Source organism: Aethalodelphis obliquidens, unplaced genomic scaffold (assembly GCF_003676395.1).
Source record: "Aethalodelphis obliquidens isolate GAN/ISIS:26980383/991018 unplaced genomic scaffold, ASM367639v1 scaffold42, whole genome shotgun sequence".
Classification (NCBI taxonomy): Eukaryota; Metazoa; Chordata; class Mammalia; order Artiodactyla; family Delphinidae; genus Aethalodelphis; species Aethalodelphis obliquidens.
Window position 1 is genome coordinate 4,505,378 of NW_020837986.1, and position 19,807 is coordinate 4,525,184.

Below are 19,807 nucleotides of genomic sequence, written 5' to 3' on the forward strand. Positions count from 1 at the left end.
GTTTCCACTTAGGTTACAGCGATAACTCTTGCGTTACTAGCACGTGGTTTGGCAAGGTCTCTGAAGATCTTCAGAATCTGGAAAGAGCTTTTGCTCTCATGTACAATTCCTTGTGAGTGTGAATGTCTTCGCTAAAATACAGAGTCCAAAAGACATCAATAAAATGATCTTTTCCCTAGAGCTTGAGAGAGAATATGAAGGGCAGGAGACAGATGTTGGTGTCTCTGCCCGGCGGCCTGATCCTCCTTGAGACACCCTGACCCTGACCTCTTTCTCAGGAAGTCCTTACCCTTGGACTTGTAGTTATGAGTAGTTTGACATCCCTGGAGTATTTGGATTTTTAACTCCATGGGATTAGGTGGTGGGAGATGAACCTAGAAAAGGGATCAAGGGCTGTGTCTTAAAGATTGTCAAAACTAGAGAGTTTGGAATTTATAATGTTTTCTGTAAGGAGCTAGCACAGATTTTAAGAAGTGGAGAAGCAGGATTGAGTCCAGTTCCAGAAAGATCATCCCACTGACAGTGAGGAGAATGTATTGGAGTGTGAGTTGATAAGACTAATAAAAAGTAAGTATTGTTTCTGCATGTATCAGATCCAAGGAAAGTGACTTAGCATAAAACACGGCTGCAGTGGACATTTATTTTATACATGCACACACACACACACACACACACACACACACACACACACACACACACACACACACACCTGCTTACAGAATTAATAGTGACTACAAACAAATTGGTGTGGCCAACTGTTTGTAATGAAGCAGGTGATAGAGAGAGGATGTTCTACAACATTCCATTCTCGGGACTGTTAAGTCCAGAAGTACTGATTAGATATCCATGCTTGCTCTATATTTTCTTGATCAGTCAACATTTTGATGGTTTGATGCCTGAAAATATTTGGACATATTCGATTTTTGAAATTAGTATCCTTATTCAGTTAATGTCTCATTGGGCCAATTCAGTTTTTCCAAGGTGAAAACCCCTTTCATCTTCAGGGTCTTTGATATAGGTTGGATGAAATTCCCTCTGATCTACAGATGTGACAGAGGCTCAGAAAGTAAGAGAGTCACTCCAAAGTAGCAGAGTCACTTCTGTTTCTGCTACAGTGAAGACTCATGTGGTCCTCCACTGAGTCGTCAGCCAGCTGGGCCCTAGCAAATACATGCACTTGTAAATCTGGTCCCCATTCTTATTAATAACCCTTCTTTTACTGTCCCATCACTCTCCTTGCAAATTGATCCATCAGCAGAGGTTTACCTAATAATTCAATGTCATTATTATGCTTTACTTATAAAATAGCTATTTGCCAAGCCTGTTCTGCAATTTAAAAATGCAAGTCCTACCACGCCACCGTCCATCTGAAAACCTGTCACCGGCTCCCCTTTGCCCTCAGAGTAAAGTTAAAATGCATCTCATGGCCTGTAAGACTCAGAATGATCTGATTCCTGTCTACATCTTTGGTCTCATCTCTAACCACTCTCTGGATTTCTCAGTATAGTTCAGTCATATTGACTTTCCTTCTATTCTTGGAAAACACTAAGTATTTTCCAACATCATGGCTTCCACAATTCCCTTCCCTCTTCCTGGAACATTCTTCCTTTCTGTCATTCATTGTTTACCCTTATTAATCCTTCAGATCTATGATTCTCTGTCATCTTTTGAGGACTTCCTAATCTCTAATATAAACAGTGACCATTTTTTTCTAGTCCCTTCTTTCACAAGTATTATGTATTCAGATATTTATTTAACAGTTTTTTGGTTACTGTCTGCCTTCTTCACAAACTGTAAGCTCCAAAGTGCAGAGACCACTTCTGTTTTAACCATCACTGTGTCCCTAGAGACTAGCGTTAGGTGCTTGGTATATGACAGATGCTTGATGAGTATTTGTCGAATGAACCATTATGTTAATTTTGTGATCAAGATGGATCACAATGATTCACTATTCTGTATTCAATCGACTATTCTTGTGGACTGTGTGAAAAACGTGGTCCTGCAGTCTTGAAGATGACTAAGGTTACTCTTAGGTTTTGATCCCATGGTGGAGGTGGGGAGACCAGGAGGAGACCATTGCACTAGTCTGGGAGACATAGGTGGGGTGCTGTTTGCAATTCCTTTTCTTGGGAAGTCCTAATCCTAATATCTTTGTCCTCATCATTAATTCTAAAGACCTCATGGCCAATGATGGCATTCTTGGACTCCATCATTCAGTGCAGGACTGGAACACAGAAGGAACACTCTTCAGAACTACTTTGTGGCTACAGCTGCCCCTACCCTTGTGACCTCCCTTGTCTCCTCCAGAGGGCTGTATGCTTCTAACAATTTTTTCCTTCTCCCCCTCGCACCCCAGTCACTGCTTAGCCTTCTCCAACTTTATTCACTTGTGGATATTCCCAATATTTGGGAAAATCTGAAAGGTCAACTTTTATGTTTAAGGAATATACCTCATTGTCTTTAAAGGGGAAAAGAGAAGAAACTAACCTTTATTTAGCCCTAACTATGTACCAGGGGCTATGCAGGATGTGGTGATATGCTGTATCCTTTAATCCTTACAACTTTTGAAGTGACAGTTATTATTGGAATCAGGCTTCTTTCACAAGTGTAGAGACTGAGGTTCAGAGATACTAAGTAACTTGTTCAAGGTCACATAGCTAGTAAGAGTTATATCAGGGATTTAAACCTAATATTTATCTTGCATATGATCCTGACTACTATAATGTACTCCCTCCCAAGTAACGTGAGATATGCAGACACTTGTGAGGCCATTGGGGAGATGGCATACTTTGATGCTGATGTCTTCAAATCCCAGATTGCACTACTCTCTTCAGTGATTAGAACATAATGAGAACCCTCCTGCCATTCATTCACTCATCAATGTTTGTTGAGCACCTGCTATGTGCTAGACACGTGTTAGCTTTCATGCTACATCAAGTGAATAAAGCAGGGAAAATTCCCTCCCTTTATGTCCTCATAAAGCTTACATGGTAGTGGTGGTAGGGAGTGGAAAGAGAGAGACAGAAAATAAACAATCGTCAATAAAAAGATAAGTAAATTATATGGCATTATAGAAAATGACAAGTGCTATGAAAAAAATGGAACAAGATAAGTGGTATTTGGAGTTATAAGTGGGGGAACATTGCAGTTTTACAGAAGATGAAATTTGACCGAAGACTTGAAAAAGATAAAATGTCAAGAGTGTCCCTGTTCGAGGCACCCAAGGCAAGAGTGTGCCTGATATTTTCAAGGAAGAGCAAGACTCTATTCCAGCTGCAGGGGTCCAGAGAGCAAGGTTTTCATGATGAGCAGTCTACGCTGTTCTTTGTTGGACAGAACGTGGAAGTCCAAACCAGTAGAGCCCACAAGAAGCATGGACTTCTCTCAATCCACATCCTTTCAGAAGGCACCATAGTAAATAGGTTAACCCAAGATGCTTCCAAAGGACAACAAAGACCCTTGTACCTATGAAGCCACTGCTTTCCATGTTTCTCTTTGGTGCTGATTCTGACCTTCCTTAGCCCAGTAAGGTCTGGCATTGAAGCCTTTCTCCACTTGCCCATTACTCAGTTCTGCTGTGACTCCAGTCTGGCTATACTGGACTTCCCAAGTTCTCTCTCTCTCTCTCTCTTTTTTTTTTTTTATATAAATTTATTTATTTATTTTTGGCTGCATTGGGTCTTTGTTGCTGTGCACGGGCTTTCTCTTGTTGCGGCAAGCGGGGGCTGCTCTTTGTTGCAGTGCCCGGGCTTCTCATTGCGGTGGCTTCTCTTGTTGCGGAGCACGGGCTCTAGGCACGCGGGCTTCAGTAGTTGTGGCACGTGGGCTCAGTAGTTGTGGCTCGCGGGCTCTAGAGCGCAGGCTCAGTAGTTGTGGCGCACGGGTTTAGTTGCTCCGCGGCACGTGGGATCTTCCCAGACCAGAGCTCGAACCCATGTCCCCTGCAGTGGCAGGCGGATTCTTAACCACTGTGCCACCAGGGAAATCCCTCCAAGTTCTCTTTTAAGCTAGTCACTCAGGCTATGACCATGGTGATTTCCCTGCCCTCCCCCACTCCCCAAATCTAGTACATCTGCCCCATTCAGACGTATTCACTAGGTCCCTGCTTGGCAAGGAACCCAGTGTAATGTTGTTAAGGGTGTTAGCTGGCAGGATCACTTCTGTCATTGTTTTCTAAAAGCACCATTGCATTTTCAACTGCCCCTAAACATGGTGAGCATTTAGTCACCATTCTAAGTCATTTATTTAACATGAAAATTTATTAGTTAGGCCATTGTTTAGCAAATTCATCACATTGCACTTTTTACTTAGCAGAATCACTTAATTAGTGTTTTATTACTGGAATCGACTGTCAATTATGTGGCTAATTCATTTACTTAGGGAATGAATGTTTTATCTGCGTAAGGCAATTCAAAGTGCACTGTTAACTCTTCAGCGATTAAAGACTGTTGTCAGTGGCAATGCATGTTGTAAGGAAAATTAAATCATTTATTTCCCGTGAAGTATCAGGTATTGGAAAAATCTTTGGAAAAGTGTAGAGAGGGTAGTTTAGAACCTTTCATGAATTAAAGAACTTTCATTAACTGAGTGCTAATGAAAGGTAAATAAAAGTAGCTGGAGGGTTTTGATTGGACCCCTTGGGATAAGTTATTATAATATGTACACCCACATGTGTATGTTGCTGTAACATACATAAATGCTCTTTTATTGACATTATTTCTTCGGGCTCTCACAAAAGCGTTGTGGGGTGACATTGGGGTTTGTAATTGGCAGCCTCTGAGACGGCCCCGATGACTCCTGCCTCCTTTCACACATCCTTGTATTATCCCTTCCTCTGAGTGCAGGCTGGATCTACTGACTGGCATCTAACGAATAGAATGTAACAAAGTATTGAGGTGTCACTTTCAAGATTAGGTTATAAAAAGTCTGGGGCTTCCATCCGGGCTGCTCGCTTTCTCTCTCTCTCTCATTTGCTTGCTCCATGGGAAGCCAGCTGCCATGTTATGAGTTGCCCTATGGGGAGACCCACTGGCCGTGGTTACTCCAATAACCCAGGAGAAAATAAGTTTGCTAGTGACCGCATGAGTGAACTTGGAATCAGATTCTTCCCCCCAGATGAGTCTTCACATGCAACCACAGTCACATCTGACAGCGTGCGTGCAGGTTCATGAAAGACCTAGAGCTAGAGGTACCCGTGGAAGTGGCACTCAGATTTCCGACCTACAGAAACTGTAAGATAGTAAATGTTTGTTATTTTAAGTTGCTAATTTGGGGGATGGTTTGTTAAGTAGTGATAGATAATTAATGCATGGCTTAATATGTGATATGGTATAAGAATTTACCAGAAGCTTTTTGGTTAATAAGTAGTAGAGCCAGGATTTAACCTTGGTTCTTCTGTTGCATTTCTACAACCAAAAAAGAATAGGAACTGTAGTTAAGATCTCTCACTGCAACTTTCAGGGGTCCTTAAAGCATTGACATCCCACAAGTGCTACTATTCAGAGGCAGTTTCTCTATAACCGTGATTCCCTTATGACCTGCACACCTTTGTTACCATGAGAAGAAGCCACAGGAATTCTGGAGAAGTTGGTGAGCAGCAGGCCTGTAGGATTGATCTTCTTTACTATGTTTCAATCAGGAATTGAGTCAAAATTCCCCTTTCTGGCCCCCAGTCACTGCCCTGACCCCCAGTAAATGGTTGTAACAATAGTTCCCAAACATGACTGGCCCCAAACTAAAGCTACTAAGTCCTTAGGTCTAGGGAAGAAATCTATATTTAACATGTTCCCTGAGTGACTCTTGTATGGCCCAATGGTTTGGGATCCACTACATAAAACACAGTAGGTTGCCATTGCAGTCAACTTCTGTAATTTAACAGCTGAGGGTCTGCCAGGCTAACCCTTGATGTGCACACACAGCTTTATCAGTTCTTATGAGAGTGTTAGGTATCTTGTCCTTCCCAGAGTAAAGGCCAGCAGCATTGGTTGCTTGAATGTTTTTGTTTGGTTGGTTTCGAACAGTACTAAGGTGTACCACCTCATTCATTCACTAGAAGCAGAAAGGACAGTGCTTGCCTTATTGAGTAACTCCAGGACCATTAATGAACAAATTGTATTTCTTAACTGGAAGCTCCCTTAAAGACCATCTAATCTCCTACCACTCAAAGCGCAGGTCCACGGACCAGCAGCATCTCCGTCACCTGGGAGCTTGTTACAAATGCAGACTCTCGGATCACATTCCAGACTCACTGAATTAGAATATGCATTTTAAACTGTCTCCAGCGTGTATATTGAAAGTTGAGAAGGAGTGGTCTAATTCAACTTCATAATTTTAAAGTTAAGATCCAGAAGGTGAAAGTAATTGTGCAGGACAATTTAGTGGCAAAACCAGGATGAACACTCAAGTCTTATAACTCCAAGACTGTGTTGTTTCCACTCTATTAATGTTCTGTTGTCTTTGTAGCTTATTATATCCACACACTCTGCTTAAGTATCCAGGGCGTAGTTTGAAATGAAGAAAGCAGGCTTCTCTCCATCCAGGATAATGGCAATCGCGTTTCAAACAGCTGTTGCACATTTCAATTTCCTCTCCCTTTCCCAGACAAGTTTAGCATTTCATTTTCTCTTTCGTATACATGAACAAAAGACAAAGTCACCTGTCAGGCTGAAGACTGTAAAACCTGACAGAATTGAGTTTTTCTAGTTCAGCTAAGTATCACTCTGCAACTGTTTTGCATACCTTTGTCTTACTATGATTTTGACAGATGAGGGAAAGGAAACGTTTTCGATGTGAGGCATTATTTACTTTTTTTTCCCTTCCATCACGTACCTTCCTATGAGGACGTGGGTCTCAGAGTTCAGTGATACATACACAACACAGAATGCTGGGCTGGTTGCTTTTAGTGTGAGCACAACTCTGGAGCGAGGGAGAAATTCCAAATCATCGCCCTGCCCAAGCTGGAGTCACAACAAAGCTGTAACCTTCAGTCTGACAGAAACACACCCTTCCCCACACAACCTGTCATCCCCCCTGTCCAAATCTCTCTCAGAAGCCACCCTAGAATCCCTCTGTTTCCTGCTTGCAAGAATATCAAAACCATACAATTTACTTTTCTTTATTATTTCTGCTTCAAGTAACTTACTAAGCAGGACATGTTCCTTTACGTTCTTTGGAATATCCTATCTATACTAACACAAACATCCATATACAGACTTTTCTACTAATAGTATTAAATAACTTCACAATGATAACATTGTGTAAACTCACATTTTCTTCTTAATATACTTCATTCTCATCTGATAAGCAGTATAATCCCCAGGAAGCCATTCCTTACCAGCCAAAATTTGTACCATACTTTATCATCTGTTTACAAAATTCTTTAGGCACATGTATCACTGCCTATTTATGGGGTATTTTTCTACTCATCAAAGTTCAGATAATCCGTTACTTCAAACAGAACTGCAAGTGGATGGTGACTATGCAATAATTAAACACTGGACTTCGACGTTACAAAAAAGAGTTTGTGTTTCTGGTGAGCTGAAACATTTTCAAAGTTCAGCATTATACCCCTTCTCCTTTGTGGTTCAGCAGTATATTTCCAAGATCTCATACGTACCCCTCAGCTTTGTTCTCTCCTTTCCTAGTTTGATCACTGAGCAGTTAAGACCAAAAAGCATCCTCTTGTTGCTACAGGTCTGTTGCTTCTGGCTCGCCAAGTGATCTTCATTTTTGTTTGAATTAAGTTTATAAAACCTATGCTGTGAACCCTGGTATCAGCACTTTTGCTGTCTTGTTTTCCCGCTGATTTTCATGAAATTGTGACAAAATGAAAAATAAAAAAGACTTTCAAAGTCTTTTTTTTTTAACAGTGAAATCCTTTCTTCAAGCACAATCATACCTAGAAGTCTATTTTTTTTAACATCTTTATTGGAGTATAATTGCTTTACAATGGTGTGTTAGTTTCTGCTTTATAACAAAGTGAATCAGTTATACATACACATATGTTCCCATATCTCTTCCCTCTTGCGTCTCCCTCCCTCCCACCCTCCCTATCCCACCCCTCTAGGTGGTCACAAAGCACCGAGCTGATCTCCCTGTGCTACGCGGCTGCTTCCCACTAGCTATCTATTTTACGTTTGGTAGTGTATATATGTCCCTGCTACTGTCTCACTTTGTCCCAGCTTACCCTTCCCCCTTCCCGTGTCCTCAGGTCCATTCTGTAGTAGGTCTGTGTCTTTATTCCCGTCCTACCCCTAGGTTCTTCACGACGTTTTTTTTTTTCCTTAGATTCCATATATATGTGTTAGCATACGGTATTTGTTTTTCTCTTTCTGACTTACTTTGCTCTGTATGACAGAAGCTGTGGCACAGATATACAATGGAATACTACTCAGCCATAAAAAGAAACAAAATTGAGTTATTTGTGGTGAGGTGGATGGGCCTAGAGTCTGTCATGTAGATGTCTATTTTATCAAACAGATAAAAACCATCTACCTCTGGCTGCAGCAGAGGTGAGGGAAAACTCAAGTGCTTGCTGAGCATTGCACGCGTGTGCACGCACACACACACACACACACACGCACACACACAAAACCCCCCATGAGGGTCCAATTCACTCCTGACCCACAGAAGACACTCTGAACAGAGGTCTCCCTTCCTAACTCTGGCTCAGCTCTTAGGTCACTAAATGCACAGACTAATAATTCACTTATTCCTCCCCCTGGATACCACATGCATGAAACTTTCCACATTATGATTTACCTAAAATAAAAATAACGATCCCTACAACTGGTCACTTAAACAAGTACAGACTGACGGCTCCTAACTAAAAGGGCGTGAGTCACAAAAGCAAGGCCATAACATGAATGACACCCTCTAAAATCAAGCAGTGCACAGCATGTGTGGTCACACATGGCCACCCTGTGGACCCCTGGATTAGAGGAGCCTCAGGAAAGATGGGGCCCAGTTTATGGGGCTCTAGTAGACCACAGGGTTTCACTGAGAGACACTATTTTTCATTATTGCTACAGTCACGCAGAGTCCAGGAACCAGCCCAGAGAAACTCAAAGGCCAGTGTTTTGTTACGTGAGGGATCCTTGGGCTGGAAGTACTTCTGCATCTTGGCTGTGGTGGTCACAGGAGTCTACACCTGTGATTAAATTACATACAGCTGTGAACACACACGCACAGGTGCACGTAAAACTGGTGAAATCCAAGTAAGTTCAGTGGAGTGTGTTCATGTCAATTTCCTGATTGTGATGCTGTGTAATAGTTATGTAAGATGGTAACTTGGGGAAAACTGACTGAAGGGTATATGGGGCCTCTCTAAGTTATTTCTTATGACTGCATGTAAATCTACAGTTATCTCAAAATAAAACTTTAAGAAAAAGCTGGTGCTCTGGTAAAGGGCTGGAAGGTAACTTCTGACCCTGGCCACATCCATCAGAGTCTTCAGATGTGTTTCATGGTTTTCCCAATCAGTTACTCACTCGCCAATCCAAGCATGTGATAAAAGTGTTCTACCTGTTTCTAGAAATTGTGAAGTGGTTTACGTGTCTTTTTTCTTAATCATTTTTGGCAGAGGTTTGTCTAATTTATCAGTGTTTTCGAAGGAAAGAACCAGCTTTTGTTTTTCTTCAGCTTCTCTGTTGTGTCCTTAACTTCTATTATGTCCCATTATCATTTGTTCTTATATTTATCTACTTACTTTCTACTTTCAGTGACTATATTTTTCATCTCTAGAAGTTAAATTTGTATTTTGCAAAGTCACTCATCCTTTTTCCATGATGTGTTGCCTTATTGCTGTGGTTCACAGTCCTTCCATATCCTCTTTAATCTATCTAAGTGTATTTATTTTATTGTCTCTTAGACAGTTTTATTATTTTCAATCCTTGGCAGGCATATCTCTCTGGGTATCATGTCTGCTGACTCTCCCTTGTGGGGATAAGCTTGCTCACGTGGCTTGTCTTTCTTTACATTTTATTTTTCCGCTATGAATTCATCTTTAGTGGAGGCGGTTTCGTTCTGTGGGAATTAACATGTCTTGGATTATGAAAATAGCTCTATAGAGTGGTTCTCATTTGCTTGTCAGGACAGGAAGATTTTCTGTGGTATTACATGGATTTTGTATGTTGATTTCTAGGTTTGCAGTTGCTCTGTCACACGCAGAGCACAAATGCAGACCCCAGACCAAAATGTGGTAGGGGTCCAGAGTTTCCTTTGTTTACTGCCTCTAACTATTTGAAAACTATAAACCCTTCTTTTTATTCTACTAATTGATACCTTTAACTTAAGTGTGTGCATACACACATGTGCATGCACACACATGCTTGAAATTAGATCCTTAAGAGCAAGATTAAAATAGTATATATTGACTGTCTATTATAAAAGGTGAAGAAGTTGATTTTTTTTCTAGTGATCCATCAGTCACCCATTTCCTCGTTTTTGTGAGTAAAATTTCAGAATTTAATCAAGTATTTTTATGTTAGATGTTTTTACATAGTTTCTCATTAACAATTCTTTTTTTTAGTTCATTGTGTTTCAACTCACATTTATTTTGATTTTAATACTCATGTCTATGTTTAACTGATTTTGGTGTATAACAAATCAGTTCTTTTAAAATACAGTTTCCTCCGATCTTGTGGGAGTTCTTTATTTTTTTTAACTAAAAAATGTTTTCCTTGTTTCCCCACCTCCCCAAGCCTCTAGAAAAGAATCAGAGCCAGTATAATTTCTGAATCTTTGTGCATCAGGGACCATCTTTCTGTGGCCTCACAAATGAAAAACAACTTTTATCAGGGTATGATTTTGGAGTCACAGCATATTTCCCTCAAAAATTTTGTTCCGGGGCTTCCCTGGTGGCGCAGTAGTTCAGAGTCCGCCTGCCGATGCAGGGGACACGGGTTCGTGCCCCGGTCCGGGAAGGTCCCACGTGCCGCGGAGCGGTTGGGCCCGTGAGCCATGGCCGCTGAGCCTGCGCGTCCGGAGCCTGTGCTCCGCAGCGGGAGAGGCCACAGCAGTGAGAGGCCCGCGTACCGCAAAAAAAAAAAAAAAAAAAAAAAAAAAATTTTTGTTCCAGTGATTTTTGGCATTTAAATTTGGGCAACAGAAAATATGGTTAGCATTGTTTCTTTTTCTTTATGGATAGCCTTTTTTTCCAGCCTAGATGTTTATCTGAGTATTTCTACATCAATAATATTTAATAACATTATCAGGAGATTTGTTCTAATTTTAAATTGTACATGGAGAGCTCTTCACATTTTGTTCATTTTGGGGTTTTATTCTGCCAAAAAGCTGTTTTTACATTGTACCCTTTATTATTGCATCTATTTTGTTTATTCTGTTCTCTTCTTTAGTAACAGCAATTATCTTTTATACGTCTGTTTTTTTCTCTGAAAATGTCGTTTTGGTGCCTTCACACGTGAACACACATGAGCAGATGATAGATTCCAAGGAAAAAGAAGTCTCATTGTTCTCATTCCCTTATATGTTCACTACAAGCTTCTCAAATTAATTCTCCACAAGTTTCTGCCTGTTGCTTATTCTCATTACAGATTCCAATGTCCATTCAAATTCTGCTCTTCCGTTTTGGTTTCCTTACCATCGTTCCTTGCCTCACTCAGCAAATTTTCCTCTAGTTGCTTCTTCACTTGATGCATATTTTGGAAAAGCTGTCCTCTTATTGTTTAATCTTTCACTTTCTTTATTCTTCCATGTTTTCTTGAATTTCATGCCATCTAAAATGCATTTCTGTTTTCCACTGTGTAGGTTATAGAAAAAAATCAAATGGGCTTAAACAATAAGTTAATGTGTTATCTTACAGAACAGGAAGTCAGGAGTTAGAGGAGGTTCCATTGATTGGTTGAATGAGATGCCCAAGAATGTCATTAAAGCCCCCCGTCCTTTCAAGCTCTCCACTTTGCCATCTCATGTTGGCATTGCCCTTAGCCTGGATCCTTTCTTGGATGCGAGATTGCTTTAGCAGTTCCAAGCATCAAACCCACACATGGTAATGTCCAGTAGGAGACAGAAGCCCCTGGAATATCCTTCTTAGAAGTAAGGAAATCTTTCTTAGAAGAAAATAGAACTCCCCTAGTAGACCTTCCCTCCTAGCTCATTGAAAAGTTTTGAAAATTGGCAAAGATGATAGGAACATCTGATTGGCTTAAACAAATCAGGATTTTCCCCTACGTCTTGGAATAGGGTCATCCTCCTCTGAGTCACATGGGGAATGTGTGGGCACGCAGACTCGTTTGGGGGTTCTGCCAGAAAGGAAGAAGGTGAGGGATGGCTGTTGGGTAAACAGTCAACACTGACTACTTTTCTTTTGAAAATTTTATTTTTATCAGCATCCAGAGTGTCATTTTTCTTATTTTTCACATCGCAGATTTTTCTGAGACGCCGTGTTGTTTTGTTTCTGTTTTCCTTAACTTCAAAGAAGGAGAGGTCTCTAGGGACTGGTGTTTGCCAATAAACAGAGAAGGCAGATTCTTGTCGTTGCTTTCGCTGTTCAACTGATTGGAATCCTTTTCTTGTGACTTAAGCAGGAGAAGTAACGGAGGTTCACAGTCCCCATCCCTATGTGATGTATCTTCCACCATCCTTCCAAGTCATGTGAGAGCTGTGGAAGAAGGAATTCACACTCTCTCCACAAAGAGAAAGATTGATTTCTTTATCAGGAGGAGCAAATGAATCCAGAAGCACTTTCCTATGACTGTTCCCATCTCAGATTTTTTCTAATACTGAATCTGAGTGCTGGGGTACAAAGGTGTTTATCCACCCTCTTTTGTCTTAGCCAGTGAAAGGGACCGAGGAAGAGACAGGGCTTGGAGATGCCCGATGCCCGTATTTGCTTGCTAGAGCCTTTGATTCTCTGAGCCCAGGAAAGAAAATGGGAAAAGATGAAGCATCTCTTTTTTGTCCTTTGAGCCAGTGTTACCTTAAGTAATGAAGTATAACCGTGTCAATTGTCAATTGTATAATGTCCATTTCAGTTCCGTAGAATGTGGCACAGTGGAATGGCATTCTACTTAACTATTAGTTTTACAAGTTCAGCCCTATGGAGTTGGTCAGATTTAAGACAGGGAGAAAAGGTAATTCCTATATAGATATGCACTGTTCAACATTCCTGAGGGGATATGCGATGGGGGTATGTGAATCTACTCTTTCTCGAAGGTCACAAGTCAAAGCTAGCATATCACGCCCATGATTTTCTATTTCACCGTCATTTTTAATGAGATAAAGTAAAGCAATGGTTGAAAATTGATTTAAAGAGAAACTTTGAAGACATGACTATATAGATACGCACTGTTCAGTGCAGTAGCCACTGGTCACAGGTGGCTATTTATATTTAAATTAATTGAAATTAGGTTAAAGTAAAAATTCAGTTCCTCAGTCCCACTAGCCACATTTCAAGTGCTTGACAGTCATAGGTGACTAGTGGCTACCATATTGAATGTGCAGATACAGAGCACTTCCATCATCATATGAAGTTCTGTTGGGCAGTGCTGGGCTAGAGCTGTCTTACACTAGATCAGAGTCTTTTCGAGTTCACTCTAGCTCGAAGTCAGCTCTCTTTAGAACTTGATTTGGCACTGGATGTACACCCGCCCTGTCTAATACTATAGCCACTTAACCATATGTGGTGTTAAGCACTGGAAATATGGCTGGTCTGAGTTGAAATGCTTTATAAGATACACATTGGATTTCAAAGCCTGAGTATGAATAAAGAACGTCAAATATATCATTAATAATTTTATACCAACTCTATGTTGAAATATCATTTCGATGTATTGGGTTAAACAAAATTTCTTATTGCAATTAATTTCACTTGTTCCTTTTTACCTTATTTAACGTTGCTATAAGAAAATTTTAATTTACATACGTGGTCCATGTTATATTTCCACTGGACCTCTTTACCCTCTGTGTAACTGCAGAATGCTCTCCCTATGTCTCTTTCTCTAGATCTGTGCTTCCTAGTACAGTAACCATAAGCCACATGTGTACATTTAAATTTAAGTGAATTAAAATTAAGCAAAGTGTAAAATGCAGTTTGCCCATCACATTAGCCGCATTTCACACACTCAGTAGTCACATGTGTTCAGTGGCTACCATATTGCACAGCACAGATGCAGACCATTTCCATCATTGTGGAGAGTTCTATTGGACAGGGCTGGTACAGGTTGTACACAGTGATGGCAAAAACCACAGAACTGGGGCGTGAATGCCTAAAGCTTGGGCGATGTTTCCACGGTGCCTAACTCTGCAACACGTTATCCTCCCACCTCCTGGAGCCCATCTGTTCCACCTTTGTCAGACATGTTTATGCACATCTTATCTCCTCTTCTCTCCTGCAAGGGCTGTGGCAGTGTATCTCCCTCTGAACACACTTTCCTCCACCCTCCTGTCTGTGCTTATATCTAACACTGTGCTTTGTACACTGTAGGTACTCAGTAAATATTTGTTAACCGGCTGGAGTGGCAGTTCCTAGCAAGTGATTGGACATATGTGGCTGTTGCTAGTGGGAGATCTCTAATGGCTTGGTAGCAGGGGGATAAAAAAGAAAGAGAAGGTCAAAACCAGGTTCCCAAGGAAGAAGGAAAAGCGACTGGCAGAGAGACAGAAAAGAGGAAATCAGAGGGACGGTGGTGACCTGGCATCTCATACACGTCACCATAATCCCTCTGCTCGCGCTAGCATCCCTTCACGGGCAGCAACACGACACATTGCGGGGGAATTCACAGCCTTAGACAACAGCTATAGAAAAGGTGCCAAAGAAATCCAAAATATTATTATGTGACAAATAAACATGTAAGGCCTATAAATGAGCAGTTGAAATGGCATGAAAATTAAGGGTCTGGTGAGGAGAAAAATGAAAAATGTTCTCTCCCTGGGCCAGCTGGTTTGAGTTACATTTTACGAGCAGCACGTGGATTCCAGCACCCTTGCTGAATTAGCAGCAGAATCACACATTAGTTTTAAGCCTCCCTCTCGAAAAGGAACATCACAACGATTTTTAATTGGGGCTGATAAAAATGTAGCATTACTTGTAGGTTCCTGAGAGAAGTGAGTTGTGAAATTGGGTTTTCATTAAACCTAATGATGGAAAATTAAGTATAGTGGGTCTGGTGAAATGGGGTGTGATAAAAGGCATCACTTCTGCATTAGCAGGGGTTAATAGGGAATAGGTGAAGTAAGATACATTGGAAAAGGGAGTCCAACTAGTTGAATTAATAAACCTTGAAACTCCCTTGGTTCCGAGTCTTCATAGCATCATTAGCACCAGCACTGACATTATTACAAATGTTACAGCAATACAAGTTGCTAAATTTCAGACACGTTTGTTTTCCATTCCAGTGTTGGTTTTGCTGACACCAAGTTTACAGTCTGTCTAGCAATGTGTTTAGAGGAAAATATCCATATTGGTAGCTGTTTGGTTTTGGGAACACTTGGCATCTCACAGAAGTTGTCAGATGCTCTTTCCTGAGGAGCCTATCTCTGCCAGGCAGCTGGTCTCCCAGGCAGCCCAGGTCCCAGGCCCGTGGGTCTCTGAAGATATCTGTCACCATATATGATAGTGGCTTAGGTGGGAGACACTCACAGAGCTCCAGGCATTGACTCCGGTTCATCCTGTCCTGGGAATCGTGAAGTGCAGCATCTAGAGAAGCAAACTCAAGTGCTCCTTTTTTCTCCATCCCCATGAGTGATATTCACTGGAAGGAGGCCTCAGATCCATGGCAGCTGGGACGCCTACAAGAAATAGCATGAGTCTTTAACAAGGAGTCTTCTGAAAATCCTTCAGTGGTTTCCCACTGGCTTGAAGATTCTTAAGACATTCACACCTTTCTAGGCTGACCTCACACCGTGTCTCACGGCTTTACCCCCATCGTATTTCCACCCTCTACCTCCATTCCATCATATCTTCCTTGCGCTTACCTAGATGTGCTTGGCTTTTCCAGCTTCTCCGCTCATGCTTCCAGTGGTTCTTCTTGTCTGTCTACCCTATACTAGACCACCCAGCCTTGAGGGTGAAACCTGTATTCTGTGCATTTCCAGTGTCTACCAGAGCCCCTGGAACAGAGTGGGGTCTCAGTAAATCTAACTCCTGATCACAAGGGTGTGATGGAGAAGGGAAGCTGTGCCTACATTTGCCAGCTCTATGTTTAAGCAACGCCAGTGAAGACGTGTCACCTGTTACCTCAGATCCCAGGAGAAAAGTCAGCAGTATTTTTCTCATGCTTGTCAGAAAAGTTGTGCTTACGTCTCACCTAGGCCCTTCTTCCTGGTGCATAAACCTATATATTCTAGATCCTTCTGTTGGCAATCCTTCCTTACTAGGAAGAGTTTTGCTCATGCTGTCACATAGGAGGAAGGTTCACTTTTACATACAGAATCAGTGTTTGATGGATTATGGCGACAGAGAGAAACAAGCTGAAAGATACGTGGATTTTGAAAAGACAAGTTGCAGAAAATGAGGAATGTATGCTAGAACTCCCAGGGAACGAGTGTGGCCTAGGCCCCGTGGGGTCTGCCTTGGTCCCTTGCAGTGCCTGAAAACATCCGGGTGAGACACATCAGATCTGGCAGTGCTCATCTTCTGCATGCCACAAACAGGAGGGTCTAGAGCATAGACTGTCCATGTCTTTGGGAGGAGGTTGGGGAGACCAAGCCTGAATGGTTCTGGGTAAGACGAACTGGCCCTGAAAGATTGACAGTGTATGGCTGGCAGGGAGTTCATAGGGTAAGAAAGTGGTTTTACTGGTCTAAGGGGAGCAGAGGAATTCAAATTCCAACCTAAGCAGGCATCAGTTTTGAGGGTGGCCCAACTAGTAGGGAGCAGTTAACATAATTCAGTGTGTCTAAAGGTTATTATCAGGAGAGATTATAGATCTTATACCAAGGATAGATGTATGAAGGACATGAGGCGTAGGACCCACGCCTGGGAGAAGTAGCTGTCAGGACTGAAGGAGGAGGCTCAGGCTTCCCCACCTGCAAGGTAGGTTCAGCATCACTCCTGGATTAAGAGTGTTAAATTCTGGGGAAACTAGACAGTAGGCAGAAGGTGATCATTGTTGCAGAGCCCATAGCTGGAGAGCAGCTGAGAGGGTCAGGGTCTCTGCTATCTACTGCGGATCCAGGACTGGCTCCAATTCCTCCCAGTGTATGACCCAAAGGAAACAAACTAGTAGAGAAACCAGGTCACACGGGGATGCAGGCAAATGGACCAGAAGCAGACACATGGCTCTGATCTCCAGGGACCTGAGGCTCTCCTCACCTGTAGGCAGGCACCAGAGACGATTCCAGGAAGTCTGCTCCCTCAACAGGAGGGTACTCCTAGTATCCATCCTGCCTGGCTTCTCACTGGTTCTGGGATTGGCCTGGATTGCCTGAGACCACCCTGACAAGCCTGAAGGAAGGACAGAATCAGGCAGGACATGACAGCCAACCTGGAACCCTGTCTTTACTCCATCCAGATGCACGCTTGAAGTAGAAACGAACCAAGGGTTATTGTGTCACTGGTTTGTTTGTTGTTTTCATGTTTAAATCTACCGCCACCGCCACGCCAGGGAAACCATGTTTCTTTATTCTTTCTGCAGTTCCCTGATCAGCTGAGTCCTGAGTTAGTTCCCTCTGCCCTCCTGAGGTCAACCTAGGGGAGGCACAGAGGACAGAGGACAAAACTCCTATAGGTGATGGTCTGTTCTCCCTCCTTCTTTTTGAAGCAGATGGCAGCCGTGGGGAGCTGTCCCAGCCCACCCTCACGATCCAGACTCACCCCTACCGGGCCTGTGACCCCGTGGAGATGAGCTATCCCCGGGACCAGTTCCAGCCCGCCATCCGGGTGGCTGACCTGCTCCAGCACATCACTCAGATGAAGAGAGGCCAGGGCTACGGGTTCAAGGAGGAATATGAGGTAAGAGACCAGCCTGCGGGAAACTGCCTGATTGGCGCAGAGGCTTCATGGGTACTAAAGGTACTCAAAGTATGGTCCCGGGTTCAGCAGCGTCGACACCACCTGGGAGCCTGCTGGAAATGCACCATCTCAGGCCCACCCAGACCTACTGCATCAGTTTAGAGTCACGCCTGCCTGCAATGGGAAGATATCAATAGAAAGGCTCCCGCCCCCATCCCACATGTTGTAGAAAAGCCAGCAGATCACCCCTGCCAGTGGTTTTCAGCAGGCCTGCTTGCTCCTGGTCACCTCTTGCCTCACGGTCATGCTTCTGTTGTGTTTTCAACACCCCCAAGTCAATATCGCATCTGGCAACTGCTGTCCTCCCTCTCTCGGTACCTGCTCCGCAACCCCTGCCTTGGACATCCCTTACCTTCCTCCCCAGCGAGTCCCTAATGCCAAGGATTCGTGAGTAGCAGTTGTTACTAAGGTTTAGGGAATCACAGAAGGATTGCAGCCAAGTACAGGAAGTACCTGAATACAAGTCCTCCTGAGGTGAGGTTCTGGTCACCAGACAGGTCTCTATCCACTTCCTTCCCAAAAGTTCCTTTTAGTGTCCTAAAATTTTCTTTTTTTTTTTCTCCTCCTTTTTATAGCAGCCAGGAAAAGAACTCCGCTCCCTCTACCTTATTATGCAGAACAGTTATAGCTATCTTTATCTCACTCCTTTTGTTTCACTCCTTGCCCTTTAGGCCTCACCTTTTACAAACAAAAGGTAGAAGGAAAAACTCATTAAGATGTTTTCCTGCACTAAAGAGCACCTGACCCCCAAGAAGAATTTTGCATCCCTCCTGAGCCTGTCGGAATCCAGCTGCGGGCGGCTTTGGACCCAAGCATCTCTTTCTTCTCTTTTCCTTTCCTCTCTCTACCTCTCCTCCATCCTTCCCAAAATATCTTCTGAGCATTTGCTGTGTGCCAGGCTCTGAGTTAGTTGCACTAGGTTGTGTTGTGGTGGTGGTGGTGGTGTTTTTTTTTTTTTTTTCTCACATGCATCCTGTGGCCCAGATATGCTAGGTTCAGTTTCACTGTGCAGTGAAAATGCATCGACTCAGATGCTACACATTTGGAATTCTTGATACTGCAGACTAAGTTTATCTCTCAGGCTGTATTCTGAGAAAGAGCTTACAAAGCAATATTTCAGAAGTTGTGTGAGGTCATGAAATTGTGCTAAATTTGGCGGTAGGGGGTGTCCAGACATCCAGATTCCAGTACAACAAGCTGTGTGGCCTGTCGTTTTGCTACCTGAGTTTTGAAGTTCTTTATCAGTTGAATGAAGAGTTTGGATAGGTGATTACTAAGGGCCTGTCTGGTCCTAAAACTTTGAGAGTATAAAACATGGTAGCAAGGAGAACGGTTTGACGCAGTTATGTGAACAAAAACGTTTATGTCAATGCTCATGAGTAATTACCAGCTCAGGAGAACCAGCAGTTAACTTCTTTTGTTTTGTTTTGTTTTTGTTTTAACATCTTTATTGGAGTGTCATTGCTTTACAATGGTGTGTTAGTTTCTGCTGTATTACAAAGTGAATCAGCTATACGTATACATATATCCCCATATACCCTCCCTCTTGCATCTCCCTCCCACCCCTCTAGGTGGTCACAAAGCACCGAGCTGATCTCCCTGTGCAATGAAGCTGCTTCCCACTAGCTACCTATTTTACATTTGGTAGTGTATATATGTCCATGCCACTCTCTCACTTCGTCCCAGCTTACCCTTCCCCCTCCCCATGTCCTCAAGTCCATTCTCTACATCTGTGTCTTTATTCCTGTCCCCAGCAGTTAATTTCAAATACGGTCTAAGTAAAATAGTATTTTTCAGGCTTCCCTGGTGGCGCAGTGGTTGAGAGTCTGCCTGCCG

At 42.6% G+C, this 19,807-nt stretch overlaps 1 protein-coding gene across 1 annotated transcript in view; it reads left to right on the forward strand.

Moving 5' to 3' along the window:
* The window catches only part of PTPRT (protein tyrosine phosphatase receptor type T), a 1,082,400-nt gene that overhangs the window by 968,270 nt on the left and 94,323 nt on the right, over positions 1 to 19,807 (forward strand). Inside the window, exon 17 of the mRNA XM_027078280.1 lies at positions 17,721 to 17,911. Within this exon, the coding sequence (XP_026934081.1) occupies positions 17,721 to 17,911 (191 nt within the window). The remainder of the gene's footprint in view (positions 1 to 17,720; positions 17,912 to 19,807) is intronic.